The sequence below is a fragment of the Moschus berezovskii genome, chromosome 5 (genome assembly GCF_049115385.1).
Source record: "Moschus berezovskii isolate FMDL1 chromosome 5, NW_MosBer_1.0, whole genome shotgun sequence".
Classification (NCBI taxonomy): Eukaryota; Metazoa; Chordata; class Mammalia; order Artiodactyla; family Moschidae; genus Moschus; species Moschus berezovskii.
In genome coordinates, this window is record NC_142464.1 from 22,800,970 (window position 1) to 22,818,292 (window position 17,323).

General features: G+C 38.6%; 1 protein-coding gene across 1 annotated transcript in view; it reads left to right on the forward strand.

Moving 5' to 3' along the window:
• LOC148777800 (collagen alpha-1(XXV) chain-like) overlaps nt 1-16,086 on the forward strand; it is a 101,572-nt gene extending 85,486 nt beyond the window's left edge. Inside the window, exons 3-4 of the mRNA XM_088836117.1 lie at nt 15,698-15,758; nt 15,906-16,086. Of these exons, the coding sequence (XP_088692243.1) occupies nt 15,698-15,758; nt 15,906-16,086 (242 nt within the window). The remainder of the gene's footprint in view (nt 1-15,697; nt 15,759-15,905) is intronic.
• The last annotated feature ends 1,237 nt before the right edge of the window (nt 16,087-17,323 follow it).

The following is a 17,323-nucleotide window of genomic DNA, read 5'->3' on the forward strand; positions in this document are numbered from 1 at the left end:
CTACTTGAACGATTCCAACTAGACACCTTGCCAGGAAAAGTTTATATTGATTCACTTATACAAATTTAAATTTGTTTATCCCTGACTAATTTCTTCAATTTATAACTGGCTAGTCAAATTCGACCAATAGCTGGGTTGACACAGTTGAGATCCATTAGATTACAGAAGTCTAGTGAGGCATCAAGAGCCTTGTGGAGGTATTCTAGCTATGAACCTATTAGGTAGAGGATGTTATGAAGAAGGAAAATGATCATTTTGGTCTCATTTTTAAAACTTTTTCTTTTTTTTTTTCTGATGATCACTTTGATCTTAAATCTATTTTAGATTTAAATTGTAGAGATCAGTATAATCTCATTAGCTCCCATGAAAATGGTACTCATTTGGTAATTTTTGCTAGATGAATTCAGGGTGTACTTAATCAGAATATGTATTTAAAGGGTAATTTTTTTAAAGTGAAGAAGATGAAAATTAGTGGGAGATATATCTGTTAGGTTTGGGTCTTCCCTGATGGCTCAGATGGTAAAGAATCTACCTCTAATGTGGGGACCCTGGTTTGATCCCTGGGTCAGGAAGATCCCCTGGAGAAGGGAATGGCAACCCATTCCAGTATTCTTTACTACAGAATTCCATGGACAGAGGAGCCTAGCACACTGCAGTCCATGGTAGCAGAGAGTTGGACAGGACTTAGTGACTAACACTTTCATTTTCACACTTCATATTAGTTTCAAACCAATGAAAGTTCAAAAGCATTTCAATGGGTAAGAATATGTATCCAACATTTTCCTTAAGTTAGGAGACTTACATGGTTTTTGGCCTAAGAGCTGAGAAAATACAGATTGCATAATTTGAACAAGGACATGGCAGAATGACAAATTGTATCAAAATTTGAAACGGGTGGAAGCAAAATCTACACAGAGACCGGATTGTCTTGAGTTTGGATAACATTGAGATTATCCAACATTTGGATAACATGAAGCCCCTTAGTTGCCATAAAGTGTAAGTTTAGTTCAAAAGCCAAAACAAAAAACAAATAGGAGCGATTGATTCTACAGAACTTTAGTATTTAGCAACACTTTCCACTGTAGTACAATAATAAATCATGTTTCCTAGTCTACAAAGTATTGTGGAGCCTCCAAATTGCATCTTGTCAAACAGAGCAACCCATATTATAGGATTTATCCTAAAGGTGAATGTTATTTTCATCACTATTGGCAACTGAGAAATGATTTTACTGTACAGCTCTTACTTGATATGTGATACTACTGTCAATCATCTGTATGAGTAAGTCAACTTTGGGATAAACACATACCTCCAAAAAGAAGACATGAGTATAGAATAGTACATAAAGGCTAGTCTGTGGAGCCAGATCACCTGGGCTGTGGGAGTGTACAGATTACATGTGACTTTCACGTGACTCAGGTTCTGGCTGGTCAGGTCCTACCTATAACTGAATTGACATCTTTGAGACCCATTGCGTTGTACATTTCAAAGCTTCAGGATTAATATTAGGATATTAATTGTATCTGTTAAGGCTGTTTTCGAGGTTTAGTCATCTAGTCCACAAAAACGGTCAAGTGTGTCTAAGTGCTAAATATTAGTTATTATATTATTATATTTGTTTTATGTTTCAATGAAATATGGCATTAATGATCAGATAGCCAAAGAAACAAATGGAATTAGCCTTAAAATATGGCCAAACAAAGAAAATCTAAATCTCATTTCAAAGAAATGTAAAGAGGACTGATTGTTACAATTATTTTATGTACAAGCCATACCAGATGTTATTTTTTTTTTCTTCAATTTTCAATCATGGTTGAAAGTATAGAAAGAAAGCCTCGTTACAAGCACGAGAGAGAACGCCACATCAATGGTGATTATATTGCTTGGAAGAAAACAGTTCTTTTAGTAGTGAGCATCTTTTTGTGTACTTACTGGCTATTTGTATAATGTCTTTGGAGAAATGTCTATTCCAATTATCTGCTCATTTTTAAATTGTGTTTTTGGTAAAATTTATCTTTTATTATTGAGGTTTAGAAGTTCTTTATTCTGGATATGTCCCTTATCAAATGCATGATTTACAAATATTTTCTCCCATTCTCTGGATTGTCTTTTCAGTTTTTAATGATGTTCTTGAAATCACAGGTGTTTTATTTTGATGTCTAATTAATCTATTTTTTCTTTTGATATCAAAATTTTTTTTAAATGCCTAATCTAAGGTCATGAAGATTTGCTTTTTTTTCCCCTAGAGTTTTTATAGTTATTAGCTATTCCATTTAAGTCTATGAGTCATTTTGAATTAATTTTTGTGTCTGATGAGAGGTAAAGGTTAAACTTCATGATTTTGTTCATGGACATCCAGTTGTCCCAGCACCATTTATTGAAAAGGTGGTCTTTTCTCTATTAAATGGTCTTGGCTCCTGTGTCAAAAATCAGTTGACTATAAGTCCCATATCCTTTTTAAATTCTAGACTTTATCTAATTTGTTCCAGTTAAACAGAAAACTGAGTATGATTTTTCTTAAAGATATTTTATAATAAGGTCTCCTTTCCTTTCATCCAACTGATAAATCATTTCCATTGGCAGTTTCTTTGTTATTAGTACACCAAATTTTTTATGTCTCAGCTGAAACTAATTTTCTTTTATTTCTGTAAGTCAAATGACCTTTGTCTTCCTTGCAATGTTTTACTGAATTAACTTTCTACTTAGATGTTCCTTATACTCAGAGGAAAAATATTAATTTGAATGGAAGTTGCCTGTGTCAAAAGAAAGAATTTGAATTATACATCCATTATATTTCTAGTTCTTTAATTCATTTGTTGATATGTGTGTGTGTGTGTGTTTGAGTCGCTCAGTTGTGTCTGACTCTTTGCAACCCCATGGACTGTAGCCCACCAGGCTCCTCTGCCCATGGAATTCTCCAGGCAAGAATACTGGAGTGGGTTGCCATTTCCTCCTCCTGGGGATCTTCCCAACTCAGGGATCAAACCTGGGTCTCCTGCATTACAGGTAGATTTTTTACCATCTGAACCACTAGGAAGCCTCTAACGGGTATCTTTAGCAGTCAAAAAGATAATATTGTATAACTAAAGGTTCATATGAAATAACTCTAACATTAACAAAATTAGAGAGAGTGGGAGATGTTTCATAGCTCTCAGAAGAAGTTTCCTTAAAAATCTAGTATAATTTCCAAAACAGAAGTAAAACTTACATAAAGAAATCCTTCATTGCCCTTTCTGTAAACCCCAGTACACTCAAATTGCAAATTTATGATTACTTCCCAGAATTTCCTTTTTATGAAGCATTGTCTTGTCTGGGTCCTGCATATGCTACAAAATAAGCCACATCTATTTGATTAACTCAGTTGCAAAATGTAGATATCGCCTTTGCAGTCTCACAGTCTCTCCCCTTTTCCCATGTGTCTCTTTTGGCTTACAAAGACTATAATGTCAATTATGGACTCTGACTTAACCCCCAACACTCTCATGCAATGACATGCTAGTGCTATTGGCAAAATCCATCAGGTGTTCAGATTTTGTGTGGACTTGGAAAAAGTGAAATTGAAATGTTAAGGTAAATTAACTATTTTCCCCTTAGAAACTTTAATGAAAAATATAATAAAGTTTGTGCCCTCTTTGGTAGCAATATCTTGATACTGTTTGATTATTTGGGATTTTATCCAGCTGATTAAAAGTCATTTCTGCAGACTTCCTTAATCCATTTGAAGAAGCTGATGATAAAAGTAAATTCAAGAACCTCATCAGCTCGGGCTAAATGAACCCCAAACCTAGTTCTCTACTCTCTCATTTAGTCTTTTTTTTTCCTTTAAAATTATTTATTTGGCCGCTCCAGGTCTTGGTTGTAGCATGCAGGATCTTTAGTTGAGGCATGTGGGATCTCGTTCCCTGACCAATGATTGACCCCGAGCCCCTTGCATTGCGAGCATAGAGTCTTAGCCACTGGACCACCAGGGAAGACCTTTTCATTCAGTCTGGATTTTCATCTGCATAATGGGTCTGGTAGTGGCTAAGGGACTGGCTTGCACCAAGTGTCCATTTCATGTTTGTACCATACTACATACAGTAGTGATATTCCTGAAGACTGAAAATTAAGTGTTTACAAATAGAATAATTTAAAATACACAAGTTGAGTTTACCAATCAGATTACCATTGTAAAATGATAATATAAAAAGATTTTATAAAGCTAACCACCTCCTGATTTACCTGTTTAAAGTTATATTTTAGCTTTTTAAAAGACTGAAAGTAGAGACCAAATATTTTTACCAGCTAAGTAATTTGGAAAATGATCTTTGAATTTATTAGGCTGGGAAAAACATTTTAGTGATTTAATTGAAAAGAAGTTTAATGAAATACAAAGTATCTCCAAGTTCGTGGTCTCCTCTTTGAAACATTCATAATAGCAAATGTAGCGAAATTACCAAAATAATAAAAGTAGCAATAATTAGATAGCTGCAGTCTGAAAAGTTACACTTTGTCATCTGAAGTAAAATGTTGACTCATTGAGAAGCTGAACTTTGACTTTAGACTTTTTCTTAAGGTCTTGGAAACCCTACGGAAAGCATTTGTTAGGCAAACACAGTAAAAATTAGATTTTTTATATTTGTTTTTAGTTGAGTGATGATAGCTTTGCAATATTGGTTTGATTTCTGTCATACGTCAACATGAATTAACCATAGGTATACATATGTCCCATCCTTCTTGAGTCTCTCTCCTACCTCCCTTCCTTAAAAATTAGATATTTTAAACTAAGAGATTAACTTAGAAAATCAAGAAAAAAATAACTAATTTTTTAAAAGAATAATTTACCTGTTGCTCTCAGAATTTACCTTTTAAATAAAACTCCTAGTACAGATCTTCTTAGTTGCTTTGGATCAGTATAAAGGCTGGTGCCTTAGCTAGGCAAAGTTTGTCTTTAGTATCTTCTACTTCTCTTTAGTATGTATGGCTGTATTAGTTTCTTAATAAAGCACCACAAACTGTGGACCTAAAACAACAGAAACCTATTTTCTCGCAATTCTTTAGGCTAGAAATCAGAAACCAAGATGCTGGTAGGATCATGCTCCCCCTGAAGCTTCTTGGGAAGGATCCTTCCTTGCCTTTTTCAACTTTGAGCCCCAGGTGTTCTTTGGTGTGTGGCAGCATCACCCAGGCTTCGCCTCTGTCTCTACATGGATGTCACCCCTCTGTCTGTATCAATGTCTCTTCTCTCCTTTTCATAAGGACAGTAGTCATATTGGATTAGGGCTCATTCTAATCTAGCATGACTTCATCTTCACTTGGTTGACAAATACCCCATTCCCAAGTAAGATTGCATTCCCAGGTATAAGTGATTAGGAGTTGAACATCTCTTTTGGAAGGACACAATTCAACCTATATATTATCTTGATTTCTTAAGCATGTCTATGAAAGTCCATTCAGTTTATTTTATCTTTGAATCTTGTCTGTTTCATTGATCCATCCATCCATCCAACAAACAAAACTAAACCTGCTGTGTGAGTCTGTACTTACATTCTATTAGAAGTTGACAGAAATCAAGCCATTAAAAATATAAAAACAGTTTTTCTTAATAACTTACAAAGATAAGTGGCTCAGATGGTAAAGAATCTACCTGCAATGCAGGAGATCCAAGTCCAATCCCTGGGTCAGGAAGATCCCCTGGAGAAGGAATGGCAACCCACTCCAGTATTTTTGCCTGGAGAATTCCATGGGCAGAGGAGCCTGGTGGGCTATAGTCCATTGAGGTTGCAAAGAGTCGGACACAACCGATTGCTAACACTTTCACTTTACGAAGATAAATTAGGCATGAAAGAATATCAAGAAATGTGGGGATGATAGTCATGGCGTGTTCATGGCAGCTACATTTCAGACAGAATAATCAGTGCCACCTATCTGCTCTCCTAAACGAATACATCTGAACTTGTTGTTGGTGATCAGCAGCCAATGTGCTGACTCATTCATTAATGTAGTAAAAACATCCTCCTAGAAATAATTCCTTAAGTTAGACAAGTGGTCGAATATAGATAATACAAACTTGATTTTTATAAGGTAGGAAAAATGGCTTTGAGGAATATCTCTTGCTGTATTCATTCAGCAAACCAGTGTTATGTGTATTCTGTGTGCAAAATTGTAAGCAAAAAAAGGCAGCTTCTGCCCTCCTGGAACTGTATGTTAAAGGGCTGCCCCTCAAATCCTGATACAATGTGGAAATCATTCTCAGATAACAAAAGAACCAGCAACTGATTGGTATGGAGGAAGAGTCAATTTGAATCTGACTTTAGTAATGTGTTTCCTGCTGATCTCGAAGCAAAAGAATGGAATGTAATTCATTAGTTGTTGAAATGACATCTCTTAAATATTCATAGCTTATTGATTAAAGGCCATGTATCAATATTTTAGGGAGTAATAAAATTTTTAGTATGAGTGCTGATGGCTGACCTCAGATAAACTAAGTTGTTTTCCTTGGTTTAAAGTTTGGGGTTATTTTTACAGAAATATTATAGTGGAAAATATTGTTATGAGCTGCATAGCCCAGCTGTGAAATATGAAAGCTGGTAGAGACCAAATTTTATTTGACAGTTTGTTTATTGACTTTTAGAATATAAAACCAAAAGAAACCATGTACTTTCATTTAAGAAAACTAATCTTCATTTCGTAGAGGACAAATCAAAGTTTGCTGAGTAGCTCACAAAAAAAAAAAAATGACCCAAGTTGTTACCCAGATTTCCTGTAGACTGTGTATATCTGCCAGCTATTGTTTTACTAAGATGAATGAATCTCTGCCAGAGGATTTAAAAGCTCTTTTAGAACTATAAAATTCCTTAGTGTACAGAAATAAAATTTGCTGAGCTAAATGTTCATCAAAAGGTAATGCATCAATCTAAAGGAAAAGTCTCCAGACACACAGGCAGATTGTACATGTAGATTTTCTTGTATATCATGTTAAAACAAAAATTATGGAATGCATCTGTTACTGGCCTGAAAACCAGATTAAACCAAAATGGAACCTGCCAAGATCTTCCTCACTGGTGTTATGCCAGTCATGCTAAGATACAAGGGCACCCATGGCATTCAGTGAGTACTTAGTAAGCGTCCTGTCTGGCATCTTTGTCTGAATTACATTGCTGGTTCTGATGCTCTCTAGCTTTACTGAAGCCAAGGTAGATGTGTCCTTGCCTCCCTTTTGTGGTGTGTTTTATCTTAAGTTGATACTTTTTTTATTCTCTCCACTTGGCCCTCCTCCCATATGTAACTTGTTTTACAGATTTTTATTATATCCAAGCTGAGACTGTTGTTAGGAAATAAAATATGTACATTTTAATAACTGTGAAAATACTGCTTATTGGTAATTCTAACAAAGTCGATAATCTAGGACTTTTCTTGACCTTAGTGGTTTTATACACAAACAATGTATATGGATTTCTGGGCCACTTCCAGTTTCCTGTAGACTAAGTATATGTATTATTAACTCTAAGTCAGTGAATCATGCTATCTATATTTCGTCTAGAATTTTTGGGTTTAGTACAATGGAATTTCATTTTAATTCTATTGTATGAAACAGTGTAAATTGATATTATGAAATTGTTAATGTATTTTGTTGTTGTTGTTTTTGCTTGAGATTAGGTTGGTTAGGAGAAGGCACTGGCACCCCACTCCAGTACTCTTGCCTGGAAAATCCCATGGACTGAAGGAGCCTAGTAGCATGGGGTCGCTAAAGTTGGACACGACTGAGCGACTTCACTTTCACTTTTCACTTTCATGCACTGGAGAAGGAAATGGCAACCCACTCCAGTGTTCTTGCCTGGAGAATCCCAGGGACGGGGGAGCCTGCTGGGCTGCCGTCTATGGGGTCGCACAGAGTCGAGCACGACTGAAGCGACTTAGCAGCAGCAGCAGCAGCAGGTTGGTTAAAGTGCACCATTTGTGAGGCTAAAGAAAAAAATGTATTCCCTCTGAACCTGAAGATTTATTCTCTTTCCTGATCACACATTGTCCCTTTAATCACAGATCAGCAGTCTCACCGTATGTGTGTCGTTGACTCCACAGAGAATTCAAGCACAATGGTGGGATGGTTTGAGGCTAATGTGTCATCACTTTGAGACACCAGCTTCTCGTGTGTGACAGTATGTTTCCTTCCATGCGTGAAGGATGTTGGGTAGAGCACACAATCCTGTCTGTGTTGCGTTATAGCAGAGTTCTGTTGCATTTATTGTTTAGTTGCTAAGTTGTGTCCAACTCTTTGTGACCTATGGACTGTAGCCCACCGGGCCCTCTGTCCGTGGGATTTCCCAGGCAAGAATGCTAGAGTGGGTTGCCAGCTGTGGTGTTACTTGTCATAAAATAAGACGGTGAGTTCTCATGTTAGATGAAACTCATTCTTTTTAATTTATTGAGAAACAAAGGCATTTAATAAGCAAGCTTACATTTGGGACAGCTAAGGTTAGGACACTGTTCTGGTCATCTGTTTTTGTGGAATAAACCACCTCCAAAATAGCAAGTCATTTAATTTGCTGACAATTATGCAGTTAGTACTGAGTTTGTCTTTGTTTGACATGGAATCAACAAGGTAGTTCAAAATAGGGTTTCAGAACCTGTTTCAAAGATGGCTCATCATATGGCTCACAAATTGGTACTGACTGCTGGCTGGAGTTTACCTGGGGCTGTTCCAGGGTTCTCAGGTCCTTTCCATGTGGGCCTCCCTATTGGGATGTTTGGGCTTCCTCAATGGCATGGCAGCTGGATTCAAAGAGCAGTATTCCAAAAGACGGGAAATAGAGGATGCCAGCTGGAGAAGGAAATGGCAACCCACTCCAGTGTTCTTGCCTGGAGAATCCCAGGGATGGGGGAGCCTGGTGGGCTTCCGTCTATGGAGTCACACAGAGTCAGACACGACTGGAGTGACTTAGCAGCAGCAGCAGCAGCATATCATGACATGGGTCTAGAAACTGGCTCACCATCTTTTGTGCTAAATTCTGTTGGTCACAGAACCCACTCAGATTTATGGGGAGGGAACATAGACCTCACCCCTTGGTGGAAGGAGTGTCAAGTAATCTATCATCATATTCCTTATTGTGAGTAGGGAGGATTATCACTGTTTCTGGGAAAATATAGGCACTCGGCTACTTCTGTAATCTTAGGTTAGAATCTGTCAGTCACATCCCAAAACAATGGAATCAGGTCAACAGATATCATAATATGACAATTAGCATTCCAGAAATCCACTCTACCATTTTTCTGTATTTTTCTCTTTCGAGGTATGTACCAACACATGAATCTCCTATAGTAAACTTTAAGTCATCATCATTTCTAGGCAGAAATAATCTATCTTTTGTCAGTGGTCTCAAGATATTTTCTATTATGCATCTCTATAATTACTTGTAAAAAAGTTTCTTCTATTTTCTTCTATATATGGTGAAGAATGTTATATTTTATTATTCCTGCAGAAGAGGACAGATGGTTCCTTGCCTCCATCTCTGTTAATGAAAAATTTTGAGTATGTATCAGACTACTAATATTTTATTTCCTTTACAAAAAAAATAGAAGTTAAAAAAGTAAAAAAAAATTAAGAACTTATAATGCATTATCCTCATGTGCTTGGGTTTGTGCACCTCATTGTAGGGAACTCTAGAGTACTGTTTTTTTCTCTTTCTTTGGCTTTCCACCTTATTCTCTATTCATTTTTGGCACACAGTCTGAAAATAGTTCCTTCTCTCTTGATATGAGTGTTTCATTCTTCATCTTAAGAAAGGGGATCTAATTCCCCTCCTCTTTAATCTGGGCTGGGTTTGATGTTTTCTTGACCAGTGGGATGTGGCAGAAGTTAGGTTGTAGGCGGTCTGAAGTTCTGTGAAGGCATGCAGCCTCCCCCTAGGCCTTTTAGAATGTTGTCTCTTGGAATGTTCCCTTTTAGAACTTAGCCTCCTGTTGTGAGAAGGCCGAGCCATGTAGACAGTCTGTGCGTGAGTGCTGCTGTTGCCACTCCAGCTGAAAGCCAGGTGAGTGTGCCATCATGGATGTCCGACCCACTCGCCTTCAGATGACTCTAGTCCCAGCCATCATCTGTAACCATGTTGGAGAACCACCCAGTCAAGCATCCAGAATGATGAGAGAAAAGAGCAAATTGTTCTTTTAAGTCACTAAGTTTATAGGTAGTTTGTTGTGCAGCAGTAGATAACCAGAACACATTCTTCCTTATTCTATTGATTGGTCTTCCAATTATTAATGCCCTCCTACGAGTCATAACTCTGGAGAAGGAAATGGCAACCCACTGCAGTATTCTTGCCTGGAGAATTCCACGGACAGAGAAGCCCGGTGGGCTACAGTATGTGGGGTTGCAAAGAGTCAGACACAACTGAGCGACTAACACACACACACACACACACACACACACACACACACGAGTCATGACTAGAGAATCTCATTAAGCACATTAAAATGTGTGTTTTTATAGACAAGGAAACTGAGGCTCAGAGAGGTTAGTTAATCTCTTCAAGGGGAAATTGTCAGGAAGAGAGGGTCTGGAATTGAAAATGCAGGTCTGGACATGAGAACCCAAATTCTTTCTACTGCAGCATTCTTCATGTCGGACTGCGTGTCACTGTGAAATAGTATTAATGTCATTCAACATGGTTATCTGGTTTGCTAAACAGCCCATAGCAGGGCTTCCCAGGTGGTGCTAATGGTAAAGAATCTGCCTGCCAATGCAGGAGATTCAAGAGACGTGGGTTCGATCCCTGCATTGGGAAGATCCCAACCAACTCCACTGAAGTGAAGTAGGAAATGGCACTCCACTCTAGTATTCTTGCCTCGAAAATTCCTTGGGCAGAGGAGCCTGGCGGGCTGCGGTCCATGGAGCTGCAAAGACTTGAACACGACTGAAGCAATTGAGCACAAACAGACCATGGCAGGTAGAAGCTCTTGTTGGATCCTTGGATTCCTCAGGGCTTGGAAGGAGGTAACAAAAACAAAAACAAAACCAGCCAGATTAGAAATGTAATCGTCAGTGTGAGGTACCCCTAGCAATGGAGGTATCTCTGAAAAACCCTATAGTCATCCTACAAAAGAAAAAGCTTTAAAAATCTTCCCGGTTAATAGAATAGGATGCCAATTTACAGCAGCCACAGTTAAATAAGAATGTTTTTTGTTGCCCATACCTCTTCTGTCTCCAAAATTATGATCGTCCATTCCCCACCCAGTTCTGAAAGGGTCAGAATAAGGAGCTGGTGAGCAGGATAGGAGGCGAGCTAGATGAGAAGTCCACTCAGCTGCCTCCCAGGTCACAGGTAAGCTTTGTCTGTGTTCGTCGTTCAGTCATATCTGACTCTTTACGACCTATTGACTGTAGCTCTCCAGGCTCCTCTGTCCATGGAATTCTCCAGGCAAGAATACTGGAGTGGGTTGCCATTCCCTTCTCCAGGGGATTTTTCCTGACCCAGGAATCGAACCTGGGTTTCCTGCATTGCAGGCAGATGCTTTACCATCTGAGCCACCAGCAAAGCCCAGCTTTGGCTAGGGGTAGGTGAAATTGCTGGACTGGGGAGTGATAATGGCAGTCTTAACAACATGAGACTGGCTTTATAGATTATCAGATTGAGATATTTTCCAATTTAAGGAAAATACAGGCATTTTTATTATCTAGGAGTTATCAAAAATGTCATGATTGTCTGAGTTTCCAGCCATGGCAAGGGAAGAAATTGACCCACTGTGTAAATTCTGAAGACAGTGGGAAACTAAATTAGGTCATGTTGCGATTTTATCTGTTGCGTTAGGCTGCTATGTCACCTATGTTATCTTGCAGCTAGATTGCACTGTGCAGTGTTTCATAGGGTGAGCAGAAACCTAAAAGAATGAATCGGTTAGAAGAGCTCTAACCGATTATGAGCTCTTTTGGAATAGAAGTGAATTTAAAATTTTTAAGCAAAGAAAGATCTCTTTGTGGAGAGAACAGAGGCACTCAGAGATTCTATACCTTTTTTATTAAAACTGAAAATTTCAGTAAAAATATTATAATTATTCAGTATAAAATGGAGTTTTCTAAAAACCATATTATGTGACTTGCATTTTGTTTTGATGATGATGCTATTAGAGGCCTTTCAACTTTTCAGGTGATTGTTTTGAGGCTTCTCTCCTTTATCTTACTCCCTCCCTTTTCCCTTGCTGAAATTGGTTCATCACCAAACTATAACAAAATTAATATATAACAAAGCACAAATATTATATTTTGATAGTCATTCTTGAAAGCAAGTGTTTCTGTTGAAGGTTTAGTCTTAATAAACAGTAGCAACATCATATAATCTTTTTAGTTAGATAATTATATAGAAATGCTCATAGTTTATATTGCAAAGATGATTATTGTGTTTTACTAACCAAACCTTGTTGAAAAAAGGAAAGGAAATTTATTAATGTCATTACTGATGACCTTTTCTGTTGTATTTTATGGATTTGTAAATGAATTATTTTCCCCGAAGACATTAAAATTTATTGCTGCATGCTCATTCACTTCAGTCATGTTTGATTCTTTGCGACCCTATGGACTATAGCCCACCAGGCTCCTCTGTCCTTGGGATTTCCCAGGCAACAGTACTGGAGTGGGTTGCCGTGCCCTCCTCCAGGGAATCTTCCTGATCCAGGGATAGAACCTGAGTCTCTTATGTCTTCTTCATTGGCAGTCTGGTTCTTTACCACTGTCACCACCTGGGAAGCCCAAAATTTTAAAATCTCAACCAAATAAATAAGTGTATTTTACTCAATAAAAGTAAAGTGAAAGTGAAGTCGCTCAGTCGCGTCCAACTCTTTGTGACCCCGTGTACTATGGTCCATCAGGCTCCTCTGTCCATGGGATTCTCCAGGCAAGAATACTGGAGTGGGTTGCCATTTCCTTCTCCAGGGGATCTTCCTGACCCAGGGATTGAGCCCAGGTCTCCCGCATTGCAGACAGGTGCTTTAACCTCTGAGCCACCAGGGAAGCCCCAATAAAAGTAAAGGCAGCATTAAATGTAAAATAAAACAGAAAAGATTAACTGATAAGCTCTTTCTTTCCAGATATGAAAATCTACTGCTACATATCTGGAAAGAAAGAGCTTATCAGTTAGTCTTCTCTGATTTTTCCTACATTTTAATGCTGCCTTTATTTTTATTGAGTAAAATACTCTTATTGATTAGGATGAGATTTTATCTATGAAGGAGTTCATTGGGTCATCTAGTCAAATCAGGATCTCTCGTTTAATCTCCTATCAGCTGTTTGGTATAAGCAAAATACTCTTTACTATTCAGTATTATTATGTGCTTAACTTCACCTGCTTTTGGAAACAGAAATAGATACTAGCTTATTCCCAGTATGTGTGGAGCAAGTTACACCCATTGTTTTTTGGCCATCCTTTATTGCATAGAACTCTCACTGAGGCTGTTAAATTTACTTGAAATTTTAAGAAGTCATCTTGCTTTCACCACAGATATCTGGAGAAAAGATTTGTAAAAAAAAAATGCCATATTTAACATTTTTGATCATAAAAATGGAAGACATATTCACTGAATATGATCAATAATATAATAATAAAGTAACTTTCATTCAGTTAAAATTATACACTATTTATTTTCTTAGGACAGTGGTAAGAACAGGAAGTAGGAAACTGTTAAGAAATAGTCTGGTTTACGTCTGTGTGCTTAAATGAGAAGCCAGAGGATGGAGAAGGAAATGATCATGCTCAGGGCACCTTGTGTTCCGTGTGAGATGGTGCATCATACCCACATAGTATTCAGGAAATGCGGTACATTGAAGGAAAGCATGTGGACTCATGATGTATTTGTGCCTGCTGCTCTCCAAAATGGAAGCAAAAATATTTGAGTTAACGTTTTCTTCCCTAATATGAGTCTTTGTCGAGTCGTTAATAAAATAAATAGTCTTTGCAGAACAGTAAGGTAAGGTAAGGTAAAGTCGCTCAGTCATGTCCGACTCTTTGTGACCCCACGGACTGTAGCCTACCAGGCTCTTCCATCCATGGGATTTTCCAGGCAAGAATACTGGAGTAGGTAGGTTGGATTAAAACAACAACAACAACAACAAACTAAAATCACTGTGCTGATACCTTCTGAGAAAAATTCTTGTTTTTAAACCACCTGAATGAGATCTAAAAATGTCAGTTTTTCTTATTGACTAACTTTTTTTTTTTTTTTTTCTTGGAAAAAAACTTTAGCCTGCAGGGATCTGCAAGGTCTGCTGGGCCAAGTGAGGTAGAGGCTGCAGCTGTCTTTAGGGTGTGGAGCAGTGTCTGCTGCAAAGAGAGAGGCCTTGGTAGATGTTTGTTGAATGAATGCAGGTAGTCCACAAGAACATAGTGTGCTGAGTGATTATTATTTTTGGTTTACTGGGTTGCCTGTGTTCAGAAGCATAAATATCAGCCTAAAAGCTCCAGTCAAAGCAGTTTTTCCTAGGCTGATGCATGGTACATGGAAGGGTTCGCTTCAGAGTTGCTATTCAGTGCTTATATTTGAGCTCTTCCAGTCATATTATTGCATGTTAAACTCTAATTGGCTGAGGATATACAGGAAGGGTACATATGTGTGTCTCTATAATTCTCTTTTAAGCCACAAGGCACCTAGTTTATGATCCCTGGGAAAAGAGGTGATTACAATGTGTCTGCTTTAGAAAGACTAGGAAAGGCCTTTCAGTGATTGTGGAAGAAGCTTTGGAATGTCTTAGCAACAGGTGTCGTGATGTCATGTTGGAAAACTTTAAAAAATATATATTTATTTATTTTTGGCTTTGTCGGGTCTTAGTTGCAGCCCATTGCATCAGGCAGGATCTTTTCAGTAGCACGTGGACTCTCTAGTTGTAGTGTTCAGGCTTAGTTGCCCCACTGCATGTGGGATCTTAGTTCCCTGACGAGGGATTGAACCCACATCTCTTGCATTGCAAGGTGGATTCTTAACTCCTGGACCATTAGGGAAGTCCCAGGAAAGCTATTCTTTAATGGAATGTGCCTACTACTGTTCCTGGAAGCTCTGTGTAGGTTAGATTGCTCTGCAAAACATAACTCTACACGTCTATTTGGATGAATCGTCAAATATTCCCTTTTGTTTCTAAGCTTTTTTTTAACATCCTGAAGACTTTCTTCAATGAACAATAATGAATATGGTTAGTAATCAGTGTGCATGCATGTGTGTTTAGTTGCTCAGACATGTCTGACTCTGTGCAACCCCATGGACTGTAACCTGCCAGGCTCCTCTGTCCAGGGGGTTCTCCAGGCAAGAATTCTGGAGTGGGTTGCCATACCCTCCTCCAGGGGATCTTCCCAACCCAGGGATCAAACCCATGTCTCCTGTGGCTCCTGCATTGGCAGGAGTGGGTTCTTTACCAGTAACGCCACTGTGTGTGCTAAATTGCTTCAGTCGTGTCCGACTCTCTGCGACCCTACAGTAATCACTAACTTGATGTAAATAAAGTTAGGAACATTTCTTACATTATGGGGCAATGTTTAGTGCTTATTTCAAAACAATAGATAGCCTGTTTTTGTTTTTCTGTTTTCTTCTGCATTATTCAAACAAACTGCTGTTTTCTCACCAACATTTGCCTAAGGAAAAACTATGCACTAACTAGAAAAGTAATGTTGTGAGAAATTTCCGTGAGAAATTTCCATGAAAAATGCCATTCGGCACCTAAGCTGTATCCTACGTGTTTTGTCAGTGACGGAAGCCTCAGGGACAAGCCATCACCAGCGAGAACAGAACTGCGCTGAGGACCTCGAGTGATCCTCCGCGATTCACTCAGACTCCGCTATTCCCTTACATACATCACCATAACCAGACTCCAGGAAGACTGCCAAGATGTCCGGGTTTCCCTGTCCAGCCCCCCAGAGCTAATTGATGATCTGACCCGGGATGCCTTGACTCAGCCCTATAGCACATACACAGTGCGGTCCCGAGGCAGCCGGCATCCTCACCGCCGACTTCTGTGTTTGGCAACTTCCTAAAGCAGCATGGGGCACGCAGAAACGCCGGGCCCTTCACCGAAAAGCCAAGTCCGTTGGTGAACCCTCGCCTGCGGGTAGACGGGATGTTAACCAGGGTCTCTAATGTGTTGGATTTCAGGTTAAGTGGTGTAATTTATGGGTTGTATTGGTAAGATTCCCGCTTTTTTTGTTTGCAATCGTAAATTTTATTTCTAAGTTCTGTGCAGAAATTAGGTACTGAAAGCAGATTTTTGTACACAACTGAGGAATTTCAGCGGAAAGAACCCCGTTTGGTGGAGTCTGAGGCCCAGTTCACTGATTGGATGGGTCCTTGGGGGCCACTGATGTATTACACCAGACGGTAGACATGAGGGAGTTGTCAGACTGCCACTGGGGCTTTCCTTCCCCCCATCCCCTCCCTGGCTCTTGCCAAGTCTGCTTTGCATTTGAAGTTGATTGAAATGGGTCTCACTGTTAACCTGTCAACTGAAACCCCTGTGATTTAGAAGGCTTTTTGTTCATTTCATTGGTGCAAGAAATTAAAGTGAGAAATCTGGATCCTTTTAGAGCAGTGGAGATGACCAAACAGAACAGCATCTGGACTTACCCCCAATTAATGGAAAAGTGTTGTCAGGTGCAGAAATGAAAATTTTTTTTTAGAAAGGTAGTTCTTTGGTGCCAAAAGTTTGTTGTGGGTAATGACCTCTCTGGAGCTATTCAGAAAGTCCCTGGAAAACATTATGAAGAATTATACCATCTTGGATTTAGGTGCATTTTTTCTTCCTAAGAGCACAAAATGCTTTCATATATGGGTTATCTCATTTATCTTCATAACATCAGCATGAAATAGTCTGTGACAGGTATAATTATCCACTCTTATGGAGAGAGAAATGGGGTGTCCAGAGAAACCAGAGAGTCACAGAATGTTTATGTTTTGTAGTGTTTTTCTTTCCAAATAGATGAAAATACTCTTTATTATGTGAGGAAGCTATTTATTATGGGCACATTGTGTCCAGTAGAAAGGTGTTAACCATTTTGTGCCATATGATAACTTTAGGGGAAAGCCATAAGTTGCTGTCTATTAAATCACTTTGTATATTGTCTATTTTTGGTGAATTGAACAGTGAAAACAAACTTGTCTGGAAAATGGGTTAAAATAATCTTTTTCTTGGTCCTTAGAAATTGGAAATGTAACTTGTCCAGCAGTAACGAAACAGAACCAGATGTTGTTTTCCAGAGTAGAAAGCAGCCTGACATGAACACCTTGGTCACAGAGTCTGGGGGTTGAGCCAGATTTAAAGCATTGTTACTGTATTACATCAGAGATGCTGTGAAGAAAAAAATGATGTAAAATTATGGGA